Consider the following 27072-nt stretch of genomic DNA (forward strand, 5'->3'; position numbering starts at 1 on the left):
CAAAAGTAACTGCAAAGATTCTGTACAATCATTGCTTGAGAAACTTGGGGCTAAAATTTATTTTTAATTTTAAATTTAAACTGTATTATAAGGGTGATGTACAGAGGAGTTACAGTTACATAACTAAGGTAATGAGCACATTTCTTTTGAAACAGCTTTACCTGCTCCCTCATTTTCTCCCACTTTCCTGCCCTTACAACACCCTGACCTCCCAAATTGTAACGTTCATTTACAACATAGTGTCTAATGGGTATTATGGTTTAAGTGGCTCATCCTTTGTCCCACCATTTCCATTATTTCCCTTCCCTTCCCCAAATCAGATAAACTTATATACAAGACAAAGGGTACAGAAATCAAAACAAGAGCGACAATAGGGAATATACCAAAGGAGAAAAAAGAAGCAACTGCAATGATACAATAAAAAAGAAACCTCATTTCCATTTCTTGGAGTTCATTTCAATAAGTATCATTTTATATGACCTTAGGCACATTGGCATTGGGCCATTGTGATCCTCTCCTAAGAATGTCTATAAACCAGCCCACACTAATACCACCAGCACAGCCATGTTTACTACACCATTATTTACCATATCTAGGACATAAGTCCAGATGCCCCTCAGTGGATGAATGGATCAAGAGAATGTGGTGAATCTATACACAATGCAAATCTATGCTTCCATCAGAAACAATGACATTGCTTTATTTGTAAAGAAATGGAAAGACTTGAGGAAAAAAAAGAATACTAAAAGAAGTAAGCCAGACCCAAACAAATGTAGGCTGTATAGTTTCCCTCACTTGGTAACTAGAATATGTTCATAAATCTCTGTTAATCCAACAGCTAGTAAGAGACAAATAATTACACTTGGGCTCTACCTTAAGAAATAAAAACAAAAAAAGCCAAGTGCTAGTGGCTCACATCTGTAATCCTAGCTACTCAAGAGGTTGAGCTCTAAGAATCACAGTTCAAAGCCAATCTGGGCAGGAAAGTCCATAAGAAACTTATTTCTAACCAGCGAAAAGCCAGAATTGGAGCCATGGCTCCAGTGGTAGAGACTAGCCTTGAGTGGAAAAGCTAAAGGAAAACATCTAGGCCAAGTTCGAGGACTGGTACTGGCACAAAATTAAATTAAGTGAAATGAAACAAAATGAAATAAATCACATAGATAGGTCTAAACATATAGTTAACTATTTTCAGTCTTCTTAAAAATATAAACCATATCAACATAGATTAGATGACAGGAAAAATAACTCTTCAGTGTTGTGGGGCAGGGGGAGAAGTTTTCCTACAGAAATGACTACTATCCTCCTTTACTTTCTTTCACTAAAAAAAATCAACTGCAAAAAATAAAAATAAAAAAATCAACTGCTACAAATTACATTTTTTTAATATTTTTATTGTAATTAATAAAAGGGTTACATGATATTTGCCAGATAGAAGGTGCATTAATTTACAAATTACATTTTAAATTCCAGTAGCTCACTGAGGAGACATATGAGGAGTATCTGCTGTGTTCAAGATACCATTCCAAAGCACTAGGGCCTAACAATAAAAGTGAGACACAAAATTTCTAGCTCTGATAACTTAAGAGAGCAACTGAGCAGGACAACAAATACCACAGTCACATGCCACTGTTGTTTCCACAAGCCCCAAACTTGTCCCAATTAATTGGGTATAATCATAACAAAGACAGTCTTATTGGAAAAATGACTTCTCCAGAAGGACCAGATTGCAAATTGTAAGCATCACTATTCTGGAAAGATCAACAAACTGTACTATCAGACAGAATAAGTTGTTCTATCCAACTTCTTCATAAGGTCAAATTACTTTACAAATAATGCCAAATAAAAATGGCATTTATTTTCCTAACTCCTGGTGGGAAACCATTTAATCTCACCACAAATACTAAATCTAAAAGATTTTGAATCATTTCTCATATAGGCTTTTCATAGTAGAAAGCTGATTTTACAGATGGAAGAAATAAGCCAGGTGTGGTGGCTCATGCCTGTAATCTTAGCTTCACAGGAGGTTGAGATCTGAGGACCTAGGTTCAAGCAAGCCCAGGTACTAAAGACCATGAGACTCTTACCTCCAATTAACCACTAGAAAACCAGAAGTGGCACTTGGCTTAAGGAGTAGGGTGGTAGCCTTGAGCTGAAGAGCTCAGGGACAACACCCAGAACCAGAATTCAAGCCCTACAACCAAAAAAAAAAAAAAAAAAAAGATGGAAGAAATATACGCAATTTTCAATATATAGCTTGAAGAGACATAATATAAATTAGTCAACAAATAAATGCAATGCAGTAAAGGAATAATAATTGTTAACCCTCCCCGTCCCCCAAAATAACTCCTATGGTAATACTCTACCATTACTTTCTTTTAGTAAAGGTTTATTTGGAGAAGAGATTCCTATTTTTCATTTGCAAGCCAATAAATCATCAGTTATTCCACTATGCAAATAAAATGGAACATTTAGATTCCATCATAGCACATTCTCTAAAATAAAACTACTGGCATAATACTCAGAATAAAATGTGCTTAATTTACAATGACAAAGTCAGGCCCTACTATGGAAATGCAAATGATGGTAACCATGAAACCTGGCCTAAGGGAGGCCTCTAGTGGATCTGGGTAGTTACTAACTCCCTTCCCACCCCGGTCCCAGAATGCCCTGTTCTCCTCTAGAACAGACAGACAAACAGAATTACATCTATTCTCTCAATATCTCTCCCAGTCTCTCACAACAACATCACACACACACACACACACACACACACACACACACACACACACACACACACACAGATACAGACAAGAAAATAGGTTATATTCAATCATTGAACTGAAACAATTCACTTCCTTGTTTTTTTAAAGACTTTAAAACTATATAACCAGTAGTGCTTGTCATTAAAGGAGACTGTGAAGACAAATTTTTAACTTCCCCAGACACAAAGGCAAAGCCATGAAGTACCAAGAATAGACCCTTACTATTAATTAGCTAGTGTTAATAATCTTAATTTTTTCATGGATATAATTTAATGTAGAGTGCTTGCTTGGTATATGCAAGATCTGGGTTCAATTCTCAGGACTAAAACATAAAAAATAAATGTAGTTTATGGTAATATAAATCAAATCCATTTCAAAGAAAAGGACTACAAATTTAGGGTTAAATTTCGACTCCATGGGTGTTCACTGTCTTCTATGTACATTTCCAACTCCACTTCAAAGACAAAGTCAGAACTCACTGGGACTGAGTTTCAGTTTTCCATCCCTCTGTCTCTAGGTCTCCCTGTTGAATCTACACCCCAGAAGATGGCTGAAGATGCCATACTCAATGCCATATTCCCAGGGCTTCGATGGAATACATCCTTTTTTCTCAGCCTTTCACCATGCATGACTCTTTATTTGGCCTATGTGGGCTAATGTTAGTCCCACCTAATAATGGAACTGAAACTTGGTTTTTAGACCCCAGGCTCTAAGTCCAAGAGTCCCAAGGTGGGTACTGCTGCTCAACCCCATAGTCCAGTAGTTAAAACTGTGTCCAAGCACACTGATGGACCTGTAGCTCAGTCATTGTACTGGAGGAGTTACGAGGAATTGTCATCACTTTATTCCTGGAACAAAACAGGAGCCAGATGATCTCCTGTGCTTGTGCTGTTTCCTTTAAGATGGTAAGGAACCATGTTATTTGAGGGCAGTTTGCCTTCCATGGGAGATGCCTGTCACAGTCTTCTCTTTCGTCCTGGAGCTCAGGATGATTGCAAAGGGGCTTCAGAAGAGAACAGCTCTGCTAAAAGCAAGTTTTAACTGATTCCCAGGACCCAGCAAAAGCAGCTTTGAAGTTGCTCTCGTAGTAATTCAGACTTTGGGCGTCTCAGCTCTAAAAACTCAAGTTTCGGAACACCTGAACACTTGAGTTCTTATTTAAAGAAGTACTTTTTTTCTAACTCCTTAGGCAACACTCAAAAATTCTGCTAATTTCTCTGTCCGCAAATTACACACACACACACACACACACACACACACACACACACACACACACACACACACAATGCACCAAGACTTAGCAAAAAATATGAGCCCGTCATCACTGTCCCAGCCATTTTACCATGCACAATATGCTAAGGCATATTTGGTCAATACATCATTATTGCCTTTAATAAGCTGTTCTCGATTAAACATTTCCAAAGATGAATATTGTTGAGCACAACACATAATAGAGAAAACAAAGTAATCCAATTTTGTCCTAACACAAAAACAACTGATAAAACACGACAAAGAGGAAAAGATTACAAACATAAATTTTGATGACTGCTGAATTCATATGGATGAAGAAACTTAAACTAAAACAACCACCAAAAAAGGGGCTTCATTTTTAATACGAATGTGTGGCTACAGGGCAATCATCTTTCAAACCTTCTCTAAATCCAAGGGAGAAAAATAATTAAAGTACTAAATATTTTTTCATTTGATCCATGACAGGAAGACAGAAAATGTATCAAGCAGCAAAGAAGAGGAATGGACAGACCCAACATAATCAAGAAACACAGCTGGTGCTCACTGCAGAGTCTTTGGGTAGAAAACAAAATGAGGAAAGTATCGGAACAGAAAACTGATACAAAACTGAAGTCAGGGGGCAATGCCCAGCATTCTTATTTACTACTGAGCTCTCCTCTCTGCTTCCAGCTTCCTGGTACAGTGGAACCTAAAAGACACTGGGTCTGGATTCCCAGATCATACAAACATACAGCTAGTATGTTTGATAAAAGAAGCAAAAATAAACAGCTATAAACACAAATCATTTCCTTCTCCTTTCTTCCTCATGCCTTGTTTTGCTGTTATGGTAACCAACTTGAGGTTTCAATGTACTTGTGTTTTGTGATAATGTGCTAGAAGTGCTTTCTGGAGGTGGCTGGTATAAAAATGTGTAAATCCCTGAAAGTGAAGTCTCTGAATACATAATCCTAACCCACCCCTATCCTGACACAAATCATCACCTCCCATGCAAATGTACTGTCCATATAAAAAACACAAACCCATGTTAGGCTCACACCTGTAATCCTAGATACTCCGGAGCTGGGAGCTGAGGACCTGTGACACAAAATCAGGAGACTATCTCCAATTAACCAACAGAAAGCAGGAAGTGATACAGGGCTTGAGGCATTTACACACAGAGAGACCAAAGGAGGACACTCTTAGGACAGAAACAGAAAGCACAATGGCTATGTGCTCTGATCATAAAGAATAATATTTATTGAAAAGAACCCTAGGAAGTAGAAATAAGAGGTTTATTCTCTATTGTTGTTTTTCTTTTCTTCTCTTCATTTACCTGTCTTTGGGAGCGTGGCCTGGCACAGAATAGGAGGGACACAGGTGAAGAAATGCATCGGTGGAACTCATTGGACTAAAATGAACTTTACAACTTGAGGGCAAGGATGGGAGGGAAAAAAATGGGAGAGAGTGAGGGAAGGGGTGGCATTGTCCAAAGTGAAATGTATTCTTTATCTAAATTATGTAACTATAACCCTTTGTATATAACCTTTATAATAACAATAAAAAATATAATTATTTATAAAAATATATATTATCAAAAACAGGTGGAATGTCAGTCTTGCATGTAGAAGCCAAAGGTTGGCAGGGAGTTTGGCCTAGTGGTAGAGTGCTTGCCTAGCATGCATGAAGAGCAGGGTTCCATTCCTCGGTACCACATACATAGCAAAAAGCCGGAAGTGGTGCTGAGGCTCAAGTGGTAGAGTGCTAGCCTTGAGAAACTCCAAGGACAGTGCTCAAGCCCTGAGTCCAAGCCCAGGGCTGGCCAAAAAAGAAAAAAAAAGCCAAAAATAAGAGCAGATGCCCCTGTTGGAAAGAAAAAGCCAACTTCAGTGTTAGCTCTAACTTGAGACATTTGACTATTTGAAAAAAAAGTCAATGTCTAACTTGGTTTGAAATGCTTATAAAGAAGATTAAGTGATTTTATGTATTTATGAATAATTCAATCTGGAAAACCACTTAATTATAGTAAGTACAAATATAAAGATTTAAGATATTGTTGAAGCCACCTATAACCATGTCAAGTGCTTTGATGATGTCAAGAGTGTACCAAAACATTTATCAGAACAAATCTTAAATGTCACTGGAGTACAAAACAGTTTTCACTTGAGAACACAATATTCTGTATTTGTACAGAGGAAATATCTGCCCATTGTTTGCAGGTGATTAACCGAAGACACGCCTCTAAAAGTCTTTGAGAATGCCAAAATGTTTTTTTTTAATTGTCAATATTAACTGCTCTTAGCACTTACTTGTTAAAGTAAAAATCTAGGAGAAATATATATATATACAAACATACATATATAATTCTTACTGACATCAATAGATGTGGCCATCAAAAGCCTTAAACCTTTGTTTAAAATAAAGAAGTGAGGCTCTTTCAATTATTTAGATATTAATATGAAATACATCACTTATACTGAACAAGTATATGAGGACAACTACATTCTGGAGAGAGAAAAGTGTGAATTCTACTAGTAGTAAGAAGATGACTGTCTTAATCAGGCCAAACATCAATTAGACTGGGCACTGATGGCTCACACCTGTCATCCTAACTACTCAGGAAGCTGAGATCTGAGGATCATGGTTCAAAGTTAGTTCAGGCAAGCAATCAGTAAAACATCAGAAGTAGAGCTATGGCTCACGAGCTAGAGCCAAGCAAGAGATCAAGGTCCTGAGTTCTAGCCCCCGGTTAAGGCGGAAGGCTATATAAAGAGGTTGTTTGTTGTTTGTTTGTTTTTTCCCCAAGTACTCCTACCATCAGTTTTGGAGAAAAGATGCATGCGATTTCAGCCAAACCCTTACCTAAGTTAAACCATACTGAACCATCACCAACAAAAAGTTTAAAAAAATAAAATAAAATCAGCATCCCAGATATGCCACTTACTTTTATCTCTACTCACAGGACTCAAAGAGACTGGCTCTATGAGAGGAAAAAGAAACGTGAAACTGACTTGGTTGGGGATATAAGCCTGACCGCACAGCACCCCTAACTTCCATCCCACAAGTGGGGAAGTTTTCACTGAGAGTGCCCTGAAGCTCAGAGTTTCAGAACAATTCTTGGCAAATAGCCTACAAACTCATCCCAAGGCCTTGGGAAAATGACGTTCTGCCAGTCTTATCCGTGTACCTTGCAAACGGTATCCATGTCCCAAGGTACGATGGTCCTCAGATCGATGACTTCACAGGACACCCCAAGCTTTTCCCGTGCCATGGAAGCCACCTCCCGAATCACATGAACCTGTGGGGGTGGGGGGAGAATGGAGAGTGTGGTTCAGGCCTGACAGAAGCTGACCTTATTCCTAACACTGCTGAACTGCACCGAACAACCATAACCTCATATTCCACCCACGCACGCAAGAATGCAGGTCTAGAGATGAGCTGGAAAGGGTCTTAAGGGCAGGTAGTAGAAGAGATAGAGAGTCCAAAGACAGCACAAGGAAGGGAAATAAAGTCACAGGCGGTGGAAATGTTTCTAAGGAAAGTACATCAAGAGAGAAATAAACACCAGGCTCTGGTGGCTCATGGCTACAATCCTAGCTACTCAGAAGGCTGAAATCTGAGAATCCTGGTTCAAATCCTGCCAGCCCAGGCAGCAAAGTCCATGAGATTCTCATTTCCATCAGCAAAAAAGTGGGAAGTGGATATGTGGTAGAACACCAATTTTACATAAAAATGCCAAGCAAGAGCTCAAAGTCTTGAGTTCACAACCCAGTAGCATCACAAAAAAAAAAAAAGAGGTAAAGAGAGGAAGACGAAGAGAGAGATAAAGAAATCCAGCAACCCTGTAAATCATCACTTTTTATGAGGAACAAGAATAAGAGCTTACTAAAGTAAACAGAAGAGCTAGAGAGACAGAAGAAAATCAAAACAAGAGTCAATGTATCTCAACAGTTAAACAGAAAAAAGTAATGTGTCTATATCAAAGTGCAAGTATCCATATCAAAATGCAGCATAAATGTTAGATTTAACAATTAAAGATTAGAAGGTTACTAAAAAACAAAACAAAAAGTCTTAACTAATTGGGTCACCACAACTAGTGGTAGTCACCAAAACATAAGGAAATTTAGGAATTAATAGACTATTGAAATATTTGTCTATGTCTGGTGATAAAAGAAAGTAGGATGATAATAATCATGTTTAAGGGTAAAGGAATTCTGCAGACAGTGACAAGATATACAGTTTTCTGATAAAAAGCAAGATAGAAAGAAAGCTCTGAAGACATGAGAGAGGGAGAGAAGAATCTCTGGGCCTCGCTGGTCAGCCAGTCTGGAGAAGGTAACCTCAAGTACAAAGGCCCAGCAAAGAAGAGAGCAGTGGGGGGGCCCGGGAGTTTGGCCTAGCGGTTAAAGTGCTTGCCTAGCATGCACAAGGACCCGGGTTCGATTCCTCGGTATCCCACATACACAACCAAGACGGAAGTGCCAGAGACGAGACTGCAACAAGCAAGCAAGCAAGCAAGCAAGCAAGCAAGCAAGCAAGCAAGCAAGCGGAGCCCAACCGAGTGGTGGCTGGAGCGAGCGGGGCCAGAAAGAGAGAAGGGGGCCAAAAAAAAAAAGACGTTTGTTTCCAATTAATAGGCAGCAAGCTAGAAGTAAAGGTGTGGCTCAAGTGGTAGAGCACAGCCTTGAGAGAAAAAGCCAAGGGAGAGGGCAAGACTGCAACAAGCAAGCAAGCAAGCAAGCAAGCAAGCGGAGCCCAACCGAGTGGTGGCTGGAGCGAGCGGGGCCAGAAAGAGAGAAGGGGGCCAAAAAAAAAAAGACGTTTGTTTCCAATTAATAGGCAGCAAGCTAGAAGTAAAGGTGTGGCTCAAGTGGTAGAGCACAGCCTTGAGAGAAAAAGCCAAGGGAGAGGGCAAGTCCCTGAGCAAAGCCCCAGTACTGATGCTAAAAAATAAATGTAGATTAAAAGAGGGTAAAAAAAGATTCACCATAAATACTGCAGGCCTGAGAAATAGTAACAGCACAGTTATCCCACAGGAAATGAGCAGCCACAAGGACTGCAGGCAGGACAGCAGGAGTTCACAACACTATAAACCAGTTTGTTATCTTCTTTATAAAATACACATACAGGCTGGGAGTTTGGTCTAGTGTTAGAGTGCTTGCCTAGCATGTATGAGGACTGGGGTTGGATTCCTCAGTACCACATACATAGCAAAAAGCCAGAAGTGGTGCTGAGGCTCAAGTGGTAGAGCTCTAGCCTTGACAAAGCCCAAGGACAATGCACAGGCCCTGAGTTCAAGGCCCAGGACTGGCAAAAAAAATAAATAAACATACAGTATGCTGTCTTAGATTTTCTAAGACAATCTCCTTAATACAGAAAAGGGAAAACTGAAAAGTTCTTTAAAGGGAAGAGAGAGAAAAGTGTAAGACAGGAGTTGTTGGTTATGGACGGAGGGGGTGTCTTGAGCTAATGCCTAGGGAAGAAGAAGAATCATTTGAGCCCAAAAGTTTGAGGGCAGCCTGGGCAACGTATTTCAAAGAAGGAAAGTTTCTAGGTAGCGAAATGTGACTATGAGCCCTGGGGGAAGACGAGCAGATCAATGGAGAGAATCACTGGACAAGAGTAGGAACTGAATTCTATGGTTAGACAAGTGGATGAGCCCATGAGAGATGGGAAAAGAAGGCATAAAGAAGATCAAAACTCAAATGTAACAAATCATCATATAGACTTTACCAAAGTTTTCATACAATTTTGTCAGCTCAAACGTGCTTACCTGTCAACAGCAGTGAACAGATCCCTCACCCCCACTGAGAAAGCAGTAAACAAACTTCCAGTTCATAAATGAACAAACTCTAGCCCAGTGCTGGTGGCTCACACCTGTAATGTTAGCTACTCAGGAGGCTGAGATCTGAATCATCATGTTGCACATCCTGATTCTATATAATTTTATCCGTCAATTACAGCTTAGTAACTTGAAGAGGAGTCCACATCAGTAGCACCAGACAGACTTTATCTGTCTGACATGTAGAGAAAACATCACTGTCAATGACTCCCGTAATAGGATGAGAGACCATCCAAGTCCCCAGGGCCTTTCCCACGGGGGCAGTGTCACTGACCTGAGTGCCCCAGGCCACAAGAGTCACGTCACTCCCTTCCTGTATGACTTCAGCCTGTGACAGTGGAATATTGTATGGTTCCACAGGTACCTGCTCCACTAAATATAAAACAAGAGGGGAAAAAAAGAAAGGTTGTTAGTTTTTCTGATTTGTGGCTTAGGGAATGTAAGAATCTCATTTTTAACAAAATTTTATCTTAATTTTTTTCTTATATTCCATAATATACCCAAGATAGAAATACCATTTACTGCCTGCTTCAGTGATATTACTACATAGATAAATAAGTATAGCATAAATGTAAAAAATATAACAGGATCTTAAAACAGAAACAATTTTAGTCAGAAACCAAGAAATTCACATCAATATCGGTTTACTAATTATAATAATGGTATCACACAAATGTAAGTGCTTAATAATAGGAAAGCCTGGGTATGCAGTTTAAGGGAATTTTCTCTACTACCTTTGTACTTGGACTGTAATTTTTTTAATTGTAAAATTTTTAATATGTCTGCTAAAACTTTACTGGACTGAATTAAGATCTCAGACCAATTTTCTAATAAGCAGCAAATTTATAAGGGTTTAGAAAATGGGACAACTCATAGTATGATCAAATTTTTAAGTGTATTTTACTTTTGTATATGTGATCACTTCATTAACAGTAACAGCTGCCAATAAAATAAGTTTCAAAACTATACACAGGAGGCTGAGCAAGAGGGTCTCAAGTTCAAAGGCAGTTGGCCTATGCAGCAAAGACCTAAGAAAGAAAGAAAGAAAGAAAGAAAGAAAGAGAGAGAGAGAGAGAGAGAGAGAGAGAGAGAGAGAAAGAAAGAAAGGAAGGAAGGAAGGAAGGAAGGAAGGAAGGAAGGAAGGAAGGAAGGAAGGAAGGAAGGAAGGAAGGGAAAAGAATCTGCTAAATCAGACCTGCCAAACCAAAAGGAAGAAAAAAATGCCAGTCATATTCCACAGAAAACTGTTTCAGCATCTTTGGGTACACCAAGCACAAGCAATGAGTTGACAGAAATTGACAGGAGAACTGAAAATGAGTTTGAGAATGAAATTGCATAGGAACTGATGAACCGCTGACTTCTCAGCAGTGCGGCAGTGTTTATGTCAGATGACACTGTGGGTCCCCTTTCCTTCAGCTCCCCCACAGTCCTCATTTGATCTTGTCTATGCATTTTTTGCTTTTCATCCAAGAAGCAGAGAATAATCTAATGAAAGTAAAAGCTCCCTCTACTCCCCAGCCAGCACCTCCAACTCCACTGCCCAGAAACAACCAATGGCAACAGCCCTCCCAAGTGTCCCCAGGGCACAGCTCCAAGCACAGGAACCTCTGAACCTCACCTCCTTCCAGCATTTGACCACTCTGAGCCTGAGTCCCACACAATCCATCACTTTCCCAGCTTCCCTTGCAGCTAGGTCACAAAATAGCTCTACCAATCAATATACCCAGAAGCAAACTGAACTGGGGGCTGATGGCATGAAAGAGCACTAGAACCCCAGAATCCTTCCAGGCTCCTACATTCTCCCTGGGTGTCAGTGGGCCCTGCACTGCCACATCCAGGGACAGCTGCTGCTAAAGCATCTTTGAGGATTCCTTCTGGATATGGAGCTTCTACACCTGGCTCTTGGCCATGCAGAAAACAATGAGCTGTTTATATCGCTCCTCAATGTTTGTTTTTGTTGAGCAGAACTTACTTCATTTGCTTGAAAACTAAGAACTTTTGTCTTTTCAGATATTTGCCAAATACAAGTGCACATGCACACAGGCTAGTCCTGACAGCTTTCATGGGAAAAGAATGCTGTACACACTGTTTAGAAGCTCTCTGCAATCCAAGGGATTTTTCCTTTAGTTAGCAATATAGTCGGCCATGTCAAAATGTAGTTTTATAAATCATATTTGTAAGTTAAAATTATTAAATTTCACGGTGCTGTTACCAGGGATGTACTACTGAGGAATTTTATAATTCATTTATTTATTATGTTATTATATTATTGTGTGTGTGCATTTCCAATCCAAGGACACAGCAATAGTCACTGCCATAGGTGCTGAGTGATGAATGTCTAATTTTTTTTGATATTGTACAAATAGAGGTTTATTCAAAAGTACAGAAAGGATATCTCAGTAGGTCAAGGTAGTTAAAACATTTCTTTTAAAAACATTACGCTGGACATGATGTATATATGATGTCCTAGTTACCTAGGAATGTCTAAATTTTTTAAAAGACAATAGTGAAACTTATAAAACCACTTCTTAGGGTAAATTAAGGGAATCAACAAACCTGAACCATAAATAAGATTTGCGGTAGAAAACTTCATAAGCATTAAAACATTTTACTAACTTTTCATGTATACTGGGACTAGGGCTTAAATTCAGGGCCTAGGCACTGTGCCTTGGCTTTTTCTGGGCATCAGCTTTTTCCACTCATGGCAGGTGCTCTACCACTTGAACCACACTTGTTTCTGGCTGTTTTCTGGCGGGGGTGGGGAGAACAGTTATTGGAGATAGAGTCTCCTGGACTTTTTCTGCCCTGGCTGGCTTAGAACCTCAGTCTTCAGATCTTTGCATCCTATGTAGTTAGGATTACAGGAGTGAGCCAACAGGAACCCACCCACAGACAGTACTTTACCAAATGAATGGCCATGTTATTCATTTATATATTGCCTATGGCTGTTTTTATCCCACCACAGCACAACTCAGTAGCTAGAGCAGAGAAGATTTCAGCAAATGTAACATGATTTACTATTCCTCTACAGAAAATGATTGTCAACCACAATAAACAATACTTTAGAAATTAAATTCTAGTTTATTCACTAATGGTCTACAGAAAACATTGGATGGATGGGTGGATGGATGGATGAATAAATGGTGGTCAAATGGACAGGCAGGGAGATATATTCAGATGGGATACTATATTCTACTTAGCAGTTAACCATTGTTAGAGTAAAGAGCACATTGAAGATATCTGGTGAAATGAAACACACAGGCTCTTTGCCATCTTTACCTTCTCTGCAGCATTTACAGGCCTGTAGACAAGGCTTAGAGCCAATTCACATTCTGTGCTGCCTTGTGAGTCAGTGGCTACCACTCAAGTTCTGTCTTTCCTGCCTTGTAAGTCAATTGCCAACAAGTAATTAGCAGAAAGCCCTGGAAAGCAAGACTCTAAACACTGGCACATCAAAAGAAATGGGCTGGCAACTTGCTCCACCTCCTTTCAAAGACTGCCAGTGAGTGAATGCTTGGTTGTCTGCAATAAAATTACCCAGAGCAATAAGACCTCATTATTTTAACAATTAATTAGGGGAAAACACAGCAAAAATAAAGCTTTATTCTCTAGGTTGTTTTTTTTAATATTATGTAGGGACTTTTGATTCAAGTTTTACATTAGGAACTATGCAAAAAGAAAAAAACTTCAGAGATTAGCATACATTTATTCCTGAGGAGAATAAGAATACAATTTTAATAAGTTCATTGGTTTCATCCTGGCAAACAAATCACCCGGGGAGCAGGTTAAAATTTATGTGTACTATTTTGTAGTTACATTAATTTAAATAATATTCACACCAGGAAAAGGTTATGATTTCAAATTAATGTTCTTGCATTCTTCGCCCATGGCTACGAGCAGCCAGAGAGCAGAAGTCTGGTCTCCAGGGGTGGAGAGCACAGTAACAAGTCATGTTACAGGCATCCAGTTAACTGACCACTCCCCCCACCACAGGCTGAGAAATCCATCAGCACAAGCAACACACTTAGGAAACGTACAGCTTTGAAAAATGAAAAGTCTTCACTAGGCGAAATATAAAAGAAAACTATTAAGTAGGACACACATTATAAATATGTATTATAAATACTCACTGTATGAAATAAAGGAAGTTGAGAGGATGGGGTAGGGTTAGGTGGGATGGAAGGAGAATGGTGAAATGATGCACTGTACTCACAAACTGGCCTGTTCAATTATAACACCTTTATACAAGTCCTTACGGAGAAGGAAATACGATCTGAAAAGATTGAGTTCCATACCCTACAATGAATGCTTCACTAAATGAATTTACAGGAATAACACACATGCATTTACAGGTTAATTAGCTACCATCCTCCTCCTTTTCCTAGCCATTTCTTCCAATGAACCACCTTAAATAAATCTTACACACTATAAGAAACAACATATATAAACAATACATACACCATATATAATATACATTGAGTCAAGTAATAATATATTCCATCAACAAATAAAACCAGTCAACATAAAACCATGGTACAGGCAGCAGGACAAAATACTGTCCTGGAAATATAGAGAGAGGCAAAAATCTAGCTATAGCAATCAAGGAGATTTGTACCAAGTAGGAAACAACTGAGAGACAGGTTTTGACACAGTAAAAAAATAATAACACAGAGGGCATTTCCTGAAGACAGGGAGGTGTGAGAGTGTGCTTGAACTCTGCACAGAACCGAGAAATGTACATGATGTCTGAGGTAAAGGTGAACACAGAATGTGTAAGTGATACCCATATTCCAAGAGCGCACTCTCTAGATCCTGCCAATTCCTTACATTAATGACTTACAAAAACCTGGCCACTGACTGGGAATGCTGCAAACTCCTCAGCGAAACACATGGCATGGTTCTCTTTAGGTCATTTCTCCTGCCTGCACTGTTTCCAGTGCCAGTCCCTGCTCAAGGCATGTTGCATTACACAAGACACAGTGAACCAACACAAAATGTGAAAGGAAGTAAAACATATATAAGAGGTCCACTTCTTTTTCTTTATTCATTGTCTTGTTCTGTTTTGATGTAAATTATAGGATTTGAACTCAGAGACTTGAGCTCTCTTTCAGCTTTTGCTCAGGAGTGGAATTTTCCCACATCTCCAAACCAGCTTTTTAGCTGGTTAATTGGATAACTCCAATTAGTCTTATAGTCTTGCAGACTTTTTTTTGTCAGAACTAGCTTTGAACTGTAATCCTCAACGTCAGGAGTCTTAGCTCGTACCTTCAGCCTTGTGAGTAGCTAGGATAACAAGCATGAGCCATTGGTACACAGTTTAATATCTTTTTTTTTTTCCCAATGAAATCAGGGCCTCTAGCTCTTGCGTGGCTTGCTTACTTACCTCTAGACTTCTCTCACCTAAGCCACACCTCCAGCCTATTCCCCTTGTCAGAATCTACAGCCCACTGGATGAGAATGGGAAATGAGACAAAGCCACCCAAATCAAAGCCTGCTTCAGGCCTTATCTCTGAGAATCCCACCAATAATCACAGAAACATCACAACAGCAGAGTAAGGACACTACAAAGCACCAAAGACATCCTTTGGATTCTAAGGGGAAAAAAGCAGTATATGAACATAGAAGAACTCCATGGTATAGTCATTGGGCTATAAAAAGCGTCCTGTGAGAAGTAATTCTTTATTTTTTCTGAACTTCAGGAGTTATTTATTTTTGCTCATTTTACTTTTCTGAACTTCAATTCAATGTGCACCTAGACTAGATGCACCTAATTGTCTCACGCTTCCTGCTCAGTCACCTCATTTCCCCACCATTCTATCTGCTCCCCCCAGACTCATTTGCTGACAGTGTGAGAAATGACACGGATCCCAGCACCTGCTATCCTAGCAATTCAGGAGACTGAGATCTGGGGATTGTGGTTTGAAGTCAGCCGAAGCCAACTTTACCTACAATTAATGTAGACAAGTAAATTTAATACCATGCATGGCAGGCAGTACTTTGCTAGAGACTTAGCCAATAAATCAACATAACATCAAATCAGAACCTGCAGATATAGTGCATGGGACCAAGAGACTTCTCAGAATAAGAAGATATGAATGAACAATTATATTTTCCTTAAGGTTGATTCAGAAGGTCATACTTTCCTATCAGTGGAAGTAACATGAAAAATATAATTCATCTATTATTTTTTAACGGAACAGCACAATGAACTTCTGTTCAATAAACCTTCATAGACCCTCTAGTATATTACCTTGAACAGGCTAGCAGAAGTTCTACATCACTCATTTATATTAAACTCTTTTGACTCAAAGTCATTTTCTTTTAACCAACTTAATTGGAAAATTCAGTATTTCAACTGCCATAATAAAAACCCATTAAAAATGTTACTATTTGAAAAATCCACATCTTTCCTTTTTTACATAATGAGATAAATTAGAGATGTTTTGATAACAGCTGGCAAATACATATCAATATGCAATAATGTAATAAAGCACCTCGGTATTCCCTACAAAATGTTCAAATGAGCCTCACATTTTCCAAGCTCATTTAATGTGGCTGAGAAAAGCTCTTAGGAGACTGATATTCCATAATAAACATAGTGTACTTAACAGATGCAGGACAATTTAACCACATTTACGACTTGTTTAATCTTTGCAACTACTCTCAGAGGTGTTTCTTAGAGCCACTCATATGCTAAATTTAACAGGCTAGCACAAATTCTACACCATCCATTTACTAGCAATGGCTCATGTTCTTGCTCAATGTACTTTAACTACTTTAGTAAATTACTTTAACAATTCATTTTCTCTAGCAAGAAGCTATGTATGAATTTTGTACAGGCAAAGTATATATAACTCAACTCTGAATTACACAGCAATATTTTAAAGCTATTGCACATAAGCACACATGAGCAGTTTAAAACTGAAAAGAATTATGTTAAGATTTTCTCTTTTTTTGCCGGGGTGGGGGGCACAGATCATGGGGCTTGAACTCTGGACCTGGGTGCTGTCCCTGAGCTCCACAGCTCAAGGCTAGTGCTCTAGCACATGAGCCACAGTGCCACTTCCAGTTTTTTGGTGATTAGTTGGCGATAAGAGCCTCAAGGACTTTAGTGCCTGGGCTGGCTTTGAACCATGATCTTCAGATTTCAGCCTCCTGAGTAGCTAAGATTTCAGGTATGAGCCATAAGCACCCAGACAGTGTTAAGATGTTTTAAATGATTACTTTGATTTTCATTGTCAACCATAAAACATATATCATTGCATTATGAACTGGTTTTCAAAAAAAACTTATCAATTCAAGTAAGGTACCTTTTGGAATTTTACTTTCATTTCATAAGGGAAAAAATAAATCAGAAAGAGGTTTTTAATTATCTATCATCATGATACAGAAAAACAATCGACAAATTGAATACATTCCATGCATGCATGAAAATATCACAATGAAACCTCTTTGTACAATTTGATTTTTTTTTCATTTATTTTGGCACTAGTACTGAGGCTTAAACTCAAAATCTCACATTCATTGTCTCCTTCACTAAAGGATGACACTCTGCAATCTGAACCACATCTTCACTTCCCGTTTTTTGCTTACTAATAGATGAAAAAGAGTCTCATGAACTTTCCTGCCAGGGTTCACTTCAAAATGCATCACTCAGACAGATCTCAGCCTTTGGGGGTAGCTGGAATTACAGGTGTGAGCTATCAACACCTAACTATGCTAATATTTAAAAATAAAATAAAGTAAGTGGAATCAAAACTCCAGAAAATTACTACAATAAAAAATTATCACATGTTTTACTGTCATCCTTAATAGTTGACTTAGCGAATAACTGAGCTGAAAGAAACCATGTGACTATTGCAAGCTGGATGTACGAGGGTGGCAGCAGAGCATGACTAGAGTCTACACACCAGACCCAGACGGGCAGGGCTGGAGACGGTGAACAGAGATGTGGCAGAGATAATACTGTCCCTTCACCCGAGTGCCTCTTGCTCCATCCTAACCCCAGGAAAGCTGCCACCTCCTCTTGGTCCTGCCTGCTTGTGGACATAGGACTTTGTCCCTGAACAACTTCCTGGCACCCAGGGCAGCAATAAGCTTCTCACCAGTGGCCACACCAAATTGTGATGGTTGGCTTCTACAGTTATCAAACAAGTAAACTAACCCTAGTCAGGAGAGAAAGGAATGCAGAGTGCATCCGGCCTGGGCTCCGCCCCACCCAGAGGCAGTCTGTCAGAATGCGTGACTGGAGATGGTGCATGTTCTCATTCACTTAGAAAAGCACCTCTTTTTAATTCTGCGAGAAAACTAAAGATTTAAGTAGCAGACTTTCAGAATGAAACTGAGACCCTAGAAGAAGTTATACTTTTTATTTATGTCCTACATAGATGAAGTGGGATACAAAATAGGGTGATATCAGAAAAGGACAGGCTCTGAGATCAAACATCACAGCTTTACATGAAACTCCATCACTACTAGGCAGGACGGAAATAATTTTCATAAGTTAAATAAACTTCAGCTTCCTCCTCATCAAATGCAGACGCCTCCACCTCACTGGTCTTTGGAATTATCTGGCTCTGCTCCAGGTTTGAATCCTGCTATGGAACATTGTGCAAGTTTTTAAACTTCCAGATCTTCACCTGATCATATGAACAAACAAACTTGATAAAGATGTTGTGAGGGTAGATTACATTAAATAATCAATATATCTTAACATAATGTGCAACATGAATGTTTTGAAGTATTTAAAGATAAACCAGCATGGTGGCTCACGCCTATAATCCCAGCTACTCAGGAGGTTGAGATCTGAGGATCGAAGTTCCAAGCTATCTTCTACAGATAAATCCATGAAACTTTTATCAACAATAAACCAACAAAAGGGTAGCAGCAGAGGCATGCCTCATATGGTAGAGTGCCAGCCTTGAAGAGAAAAAGTCAAGTGAGAGGGCAAGGCCTGGAGTTCAAGCTCCAGTACTGGCATTTTTTTAATTGATTTTTAAACTTCTCAACAACCTTATAAACCAGAATTGTGAACAAGCCACTGTGATTTCTATGTCAGCTGTTAGAATATCTTCATTAACTGATGAAAAGATGTGCAATCATTTAGGAGTGTGTAGATGTCTTCATCTTTTCTCTAACCAAGAGCATAACCAAATTAGTCAAAACTTGCTAACACAAAAGCAAAGTCTATAGAAGGAAGACTGAGTCCTAAGTACATTAAACTTAACATGGGATAACCTGGGAGGACTTGAGATAACTCGCTACTCACTGCCCAGGGAAGCGAGGGAGGCAGAGGGAAAGGGATTCCCAGCCCAGCCCCCGAGCTCTCAAGCAAACCACCCAGGAACAGTGCAGCTCTCTCCAGGGAGAAAATCCCACACATTGCAATGGCTGGCCCAGAGCCCTGTATACAAATCCTGAGCCCATGGAGGTCAGCCATGGAGAAGGTGGTCCCTTCAGAGCCCACAGAACGAGGCAGAACAGTGAGCTTGGGAAGAATAAGAACAAGAAGGGACCAGGCTAATGAGGGAGGGCTTATCTAATTACTGATATCTAGAATAAAATTATACACTGTGAATAAGTTTTTAACATGGACAAGTTTATGTTCATAGATGTAATGTGTATAGGTGTATACATTAGCTTCCTGAGAAAATTGTTTCCCAGAATCCTTAAGAGACATCATTTTGGTCATCGTGTATGGAATACTACCTGAAACTTGGGAACACAGTTCTTCCCTGATAATAGGTGGAAGACAATCCTCAAAAACTGAAGAAAAAAAAAAAACCAACAGGCATGTGTTCATCAACAGACAACTGGAAAAGAAAAACAGGCCAGTTACCTGGGCCGTAAGTAAATGACACTATGTTCACCCAATGAATATTCATTCAATAGAATATGACTTTTTTTATTCAAACTGTAGGGCTAAGAACTGAAAATAGGAAGTGATGCTGTGGCTCAACATGGAAGAACACTAGCCTTGAGCTGAAGAGCTCTAGGACAGCACCCAGGCCCAGAGTTCAAGCCCCATGACCGACCAAAAAATAAAAAAAAACCTGAGACCAGAAGCCCAAAGCCAAAGCCAACTCAGGCAGAGAAGTCTATCTCCAATTAACCAGCAAAAAGCCAGAAGTGGAGACGTGGCTCAACTGATAGAGCACCAGCTATGAGGGGGAAAAAGCTTAGGGGCAGCATCAAGGCCCTGTGTTCAAACTAGTCCAGGCATGTACATGTACAAACACACACACACATACACGTTCACAAAACTGTACAGATCTTGGATTTTCAGATTTTCCTGCCCGTGGCAAAGCAGCATGTATTTCCCAGCTAATTCATTAACAGGCAGAATTCAGAGATACAACTGTGATGTACTAATCCTATTTGTAGGACAAAGCTTGGGGAAGAGAAATGTGGCAAGCTAGTCTCTTTAGTAATAACAAGTATAATATTTAGAGGAACAAGACAACTTATTATGACTTATGAGCAAGGAGCATTCACATAAGAGAATGCTATACAGCAATGAAATAAAGAATATAACAACGAACACAAGCAACAACACTAATGAATCCCAGTAACATTAGGTTGAGCAAAAGAAAGTGAACACAAAGAAGACTATTCTGTATTTCCATTTATCTGAAACCCAAAAATACATCAACTAACCTTACAACAATTGGAAAGTGGTTGAGGTCAGAGCAGGGCAAATGGATTGGCAAAGAAGAGAGAGGAAAAGGCTTCCAGGCATGACAAAAATGTTTTCTTTGTTTTCTAGTACTTACATGAATGCACTGGGCTATCCAAAACACATCCATTTGAACACTTAATATCTGTGCACTATTATGGTACATAAACTAGAGCACAATACAAACACGTGGCTTCAGATTCAACTGTTCAAGGATAAAGACTGATTTGCCAAAGTAATTTTCTTGAATTCAAAATAAAATATACTTTAGACAGAACAAATTGTTTGGTGCTTAAATTTTCCATTACAACTGAAAAATAAGCAGTCACAGATGTGTGTTTATAAAATTATGATTTGAGCTAAAGTAGAGTGAACACCCACCTCAACTTGCGAGAAAGACACCCCCTCCACCAAGTTAGATGTGATGTCACAGGAAACTACCAAAAGCACATCCTTTGTGACCTGGTACTAGGGCTCATGCCTGTAATCCTAGATGCTTAAGAAGCTGAGAACTGAAGATCAAGGTATGAAGCCAGCCTAGGCAGAAAAATCCATAAGGCGGTCATTTCTAATTAACCAGCAAAAAAAGCCAGAAGTGGGGCTGTGGCTCAAGTGGTAGAGCACCAGCCTTGAGCAAAAAACAGCAAATGAGAATGCAAGGCCCTGAGCTGAAGGTACGTACACACACACACACACACACACACACACACACACACACACACACACACGGTATCCCAACTGTGGTCTTTATAGTCACTTTACTAAGTACAATATTGACATGATGGCATACAACCAGCTCATTCATGTTCTCACTCAGCCTCATTCTCTAAGTATCTGCTGCACAGATAAGCACAGCCCCTAGCTCTTCGCATGAGGTCAGAGTTCTTCCTTGTTTCCACTATCAAATAATAAAGCTAGCTGGGTTTTCTCTAGCCTGGATACCCAAAGACAAACTCAAGACAGAAGAAATCAAACAGAATTTTTTCTACAGGGAACATATATATCAAACTTATGGAGAAGATTGAGATTCTCTTTGAACTGTGAAAAACACTAAGACAGACAGACCGACTGACTAACCAACAGAGAGATGACAGGTTATAGAGAGACAGACAGATGATGGATAGATGACTGACAGAGGCAGAGATATAGAGATAGATATTCGCAAATATAAAAGAAACTGTTACCTGCTGCTCTGTAAAGTATTTTAGGTTCAAAAAATATACAAGGATTTTTATCCTGGATGCATGACAAAAGAAGTCCCTTGGCCTGGAAAGGGCTTCTGGGTATGACCACCTAAATAAACAGAGCCAAAAAAAAGTTAGTAAAAGTGTATCTCCAGAAAACTCACTTGCAAGGGCTGATAGACAACTGATTTAACATAGAAATCTGACATGCATTTTAGCATAATTACCACTTACAATAAAATCTACAAATCATTCCCCAGCCCCAAAACTTATTTTGTTGAACAAATACTTATAAAATACTTTCCATGGTCTACTAAGACATATTCATCCCCTGAGGAATTAAACTTACCTATGTAAAAATACAACTGCAAAGAGTAGCAATCAAAGCAAAAAATTAAAATTAAAAAAAAGACTGTCAAGATTTATCTGAATTTACTTATTAGTAAACCTTTCTACTATACTGTACCACAACTTGCAATGTATGGGGCAGTCTGTTCTCCAGTTTTAACCAACTCAAATACTCAAAACCACATATGTATATATACATATATATATATATATATATATATATATTCTTAATTCCATCAATGGAAAAGGAATTCGCTGAACTTTGGTCAGGCACTGGAATATCCAGTTACAACAGAACAAAACGTATGGTGACTACACCCTTGTTATTGACACAGGGAAGAGCCTGGGACCATCATGAAATGGAGAATGAGGATCTAGAAGAGGATAACAGCAGGAAATGTGTGTATTAAGTTGGACAAGGTTTCCATGTAGGTTAATTGATCTACTGTAAGATCATGAAGTAGGTATTTTAATTTTACTTCTTAAAAAATAGAAACAGAAGTTTAAAGAGATATCAACAGGTTTGCAGACTCCTGTATAGCTAGGGTCACAGCTACACAGGCAGCTGAGATACAAGGAAGTGGTACTGCAAAGTGGTAGAGTGCTAAACTAAACTTGACTGAAAAAGCTCAGAGACAGGACTGAGGCCCTGAGTTCAAGCCCCATAACACCCCCCCCAAAAAAAGCCAACCTACACAGAGAAATCCATGTGATCCATGAGATTCTTATTTCCAATTAATGACCAAAAAATGGAAAGTAGAGCTGAGTTTAAGAAGGAAAGAGAAAGGGAAAGGGAAGAAGGAAAAAAAAGGAAAGGAGAGGAAAATGGAGAAGGGAAGGGAAGGGAACCCTACCTGAAAAGTAACTTTAAAAGGGGGCAATCACATAGGATGAGACTGAATGAAAGGATTTCTAGGATATGGAAACAAGAGCTTTATCTTGTGTTATTGTTGTTCTTAATGTACTATGTTATTTCTCTTCTCTTTTTCTGCCCATTGGTTAATCTCATATCGTTATTGTATCTGATTTTGTTAACTGGTATATTGTATATACGCTTAATTGTTTATTTGAAATAGGAAAGGGAAGGGGGAAAAACAAGATGACTGATGGGAGAGGGAAATGGGAACAAAAACATGAGAAGGGGGTATCAATGTGTGAGAAGTAGTGCACTTACTGGTGAATGTAACTGTAACGCCTCTATACATTACCCCAACAATAAAAAAATAAAATAAAATAAATGAGCCCAGATTACAGGAATAAAGAACTGTTGCCTACTAGGAAAGTGCCAGCATTCCAGACTTCAAAAACCTAAATATAAGGAGGCTTCTCCTGTTTTATATTTTATGTGAAGAATTTAGATCTTATATTGGTTTGCACAAGTTCCCTGGAGAGAAAAAAAAAATCACTCTGTATAAATCTCTTGGAAAATAAGACAATAGTATTTCTCCTTTGCAACAGCAGTTATAACAGATGTGAAAATAAGTATACTTGACTCTAATACAATTATACAAAAGAGCACGGATGCATTTCAAATGTTAGATATTGCTACTATAATCAAATGATTTCATATTGACCTTTTTATCATGATCCTCCCTGTCAAGTACTAAAAAGTTGAACCATTACACTTTGTATGTGTAATAGTATAGATTACAAATTTTCCCCTCAAACTCATTGCAGCAAATAACTTTTTCAAGTCATTGACTTCATTTTATATTTAAAAATTATAAAATATTATGTCATATTCTAATTAAAATTGTGCATAATGCTTTGGAAAAATGGGTCTTTTATAGGAAAACTGGGATAACTGATTTCTATGGCTTTCAAAGCTAAAATATATAATATACTAAAACCAACTCTAATATTGCTTCTTGTATTTTATGTCAGATTAAATTACAGCTTTTATGGATGATTAAATTTTAGTACATTTTCATTTGGTTTGTGTGTTTCTGTTATTGTTTATAGATTTAAAGCATTTATTTTATAATGACCACTTGGTTTAAAATGCAACAGTAGCTCCTTTTCTGCCTGGAATTTGCAGAACACTTGGCTTTAAACTACGTTAGGTGGTAATCTCCCTCTTAAGAACAGACCTTGCACTTCTGTTCTAGATATATTTATTTCTACTCTACAGTAAAGTAACATCAGACAACATGGAATAGTTTTGTATGTTCTCTAATCTTAAAGATTGTATCTTATTGGATAAAATACCCCACTATGTATTATTTTTATATGTAAAAAAGATAAGTTTAAAACTGTATCAGGGTTTAACTTTTACTATTTTTAAATCTTCCACAACTTGTAATTTCATTAAGGGAATCCTTTTTTCATGTTAACTTGCTGGGTATGGCTCCACCAGTAGAGTATTATCTGAAAATTTTCAAATTTGCTTTATAACTCCATTGCAGAACTTAGAGAAAAGTGAAAATTAAAATACATAAAAGGAACGTATTAGTTACTTTTACTTCAACTATATATGAAATAGTACATTAATATGAAACAATGTTAAATTAGAATTTTAACTAGCTATAGAGTGGTGCTTTACGTTTTTCCTTCCAGTTTATGCATTTTTACAAGAGACAGCTTAGTTAGGATGTGGACCCTGGGTGATGATGTGTTCTCCCTAAAGCAAGGCAGAACAAACAGCTTGTTTACCCGTTCAGTGCTGGAGAAGGAAACACCTTGCCTTGTCCCCGAATATCAAGGAGACCAGTCTTAGGAAGTCTCACTCCTTGCTCAGGGATCTAGCTCCTGTTCTGTATAAAGATGGGTTCATGCCTCTCTAGATTACCAGGAGTGTGGTCAGCCCATATGTTACTAACTTAAAATTTAATGTCAGCATTCAAGTGCAAGTTCTGAGCAGCTTGAAAACAATGTCAAAACTATTGTTCAAAGAATGGAAATGGTATTCTTTTGAATAAACTTAGGTACTTAATTTAAAAAATTAAAAACTAAGCTTTGCCATAAAAGGGGGGGGGGGTCATGCAAGCTTGAAGCCCTGAGTTCAAATCCCAGTACCACCAGGAAAAAAAAAAACCTTGCTTACTAGACAAAAGACTTTCTCAAGATGCATTCGCTTAACTTCTATACTATAGTATCTCAAATCACACACTTGTATCCTATCTTCATTATAAAATAACTATATAAAGACGCATATTGCATGGGAAGAAGTGCTAAAAATAAACAAGAATTTATCAGAAAGACTCAAGTAAGACTTCCTAAAGCAAGTTACATATGCCTTTCAAAATCATTTGTATCCAACTTTTACTGAACTTTTATTTTAAAAGAAAAGAAAATAGCACAAATCTCATTATTTTATTTTCTGCAAACAGATTTCTGAACTCATTAAGTAACATATCATGGAAAAGTCTTTATCATATGTTTGTACTTTTTAGCTTCTCTTTATCTGCTCATTTATATACTTTAGCAGTTTTATTTTGCGTTTTTATTTCAGTTAAGATGAAAAAAATTTGAAAAAGAGAGCAGGACAGAAGATAATGGAGGGTAATAAAGATAGGACAGAAGGAAATGGAAAAGAAAGGTAAGGAACTGAGAGAAAATATCTGCTATGAAATACAGTGAGTAATGTTAGGATGAATCACTGTTAGACTCAAACACAAAAGAGCTGCAGCCTCAAACTCAGCCCCAGTCCAAACCTACCACTTCTTGCTACAACGAAAGAGCACAAACTTCTAGTCAACTAAGACAACCAAGCTGAACCAGGAGCAGAGACTATTGGTAAAGTGCTCACCTAGCATGCATAAAGCCCTGGGTTCTACTTCTCAGTACCACATAGTCACAAAAAGCCAGAAGTGGTGCTGTGGCTCAAGAGGCAGAGCACTAGCCTTGAACAAAAAGTGTCTAAAGACAGTGCCCAGGCCCTGAGTTCAAGCTCCAGGACTGGTCAAAAAAACAAACAAACAAACAAAAAAACAACCAGGTTGAGCACTGGGATCCTAGCTGCCCACTCTAGAATCTGAAATTTGAAGATCAAAGTTTAAAGCAAGCCCAGGCAAACAAATCTGAGATTCTTATCTCCAATGAATTAGCAAAAAAAAAAAAAACAAAAAAGTGGAGATGTGGCTCAAGTAGTACAGTGCCAGCCTTGAGTGAAATAAAGCATGGATTCAGAGCCTTAAATTCAAATCCAATTACTAGCACACACAGATAGACACACATAGACACACACACACACACACACACACACACACACACATAAAGAAAGACAGGAAGGGTGGAAAACTATAACTTTTATCTAATAAGAAAACCAAATAGAATCAATTTGTGTGGTCAAAAATATCTCTGATTGAAATATCTGTGAGATCTTGTAGCAATTCTCTGGAAAGCTGTTCAGTGAGAAGAAAAAAGATCATGTGAAGTATTAAGACATAAAATACTCAAAACAGCTGGTTGCCAGTGGTTCACAGCTGCAATCCTAGCTACTCAGAAGGCTGAGATATGAGGATGGCAGTTTAAAGCCAGCCTGGGCAGCAAAGGTCATGACACTCTCATCTCCAATGAATTACATCAAAAGGCTGGAAGTAGAATTGTGAGTGGTAAAATCGTAGTCTTGAGCAGAAAAAAGCTTAGGGACAATGCCTAGGTCCTGAGTTCAAGCCCTAACACTGGCATCATCATCATCATCGCTTCAAAATAACTTTAATATCAAAAGACGTGAAAATTGAGATAACAAACAACCTTCTCTCAGTGTCTTTAGAAAGTAAGGGATACACGGTGTGGTGGCGCATGCTTGTAACTAGCTTTTCAAAAGATGAAGACTGGGGTGCTCTCAGTTCAAGACCAGCCTGGAAAATGATCCCTCTCCACCAGCAGCTGGGTTTATCATCCCGGCTGTTCAGGAATGGGAGGATGGCCGTCTAGGCCAGCTAGGTCCAAATGCAAGACTCTATTCACAGAAAAAGAAAAAAGGAATACAAGAATGGCTGAGGTTGGTGGAGTATCTGTACAGCAAGCACACGGCTCTGAGTTGTAAAGAAAAAGAAAAAGGACCGAAAGCAGCACTGCTGTCCTCCC

General features: G+C 38.6%; 1 protein-coding gene across 4 annotated transcripts in view; it reads right to left on the reverse strand.

The window, feature by feature from the left end:
• The window catches only part of Bckdhb (branched chain keto acid dehydrogenase E1 subunit beta), a 163823-nt gene that overhangs the window by 99017 nt on the left and 37734 nt on the right, over window positions 1–27072 (reverse strand). For all 4 annotated transcript variants that reach the window (XM_090338523.1, XM_090338524.1, XM_090338522.1 and 1 more), the window contains 3 exons: window positions 21694–21802; window positions 10109–10206; window positions 7180–7290 (listed from right to left, as the gene is read on the reverse strand). In XM_090338523.1, the coding sequence (XP_090194649.1) occupies window positions 7180–7290; window positions 10109–10206; window positions 21694–21802 (318 nt within the window). The remainder of the gene's footprint in view (window positions 1–7179; window positions 7291–10108; window positions 10207–21693; window positions 21803–27072) is intronic.

Source organism: Megascapheus bottae, chromosome 8, assembly GCF_031878675.1.
Source record: "Megascapheus bottae isolate mThoBot1 chromosome 8, mThoBot2.hap1, whole genome shotgun sequence".
NCBI classification, from domain to species: domain Eukaryota; kingdom Metazoa; phylum Chordata; class Mammalia; order Rodentia; family Geomyidae; genus Megascapheus; species Megascapheus bottae.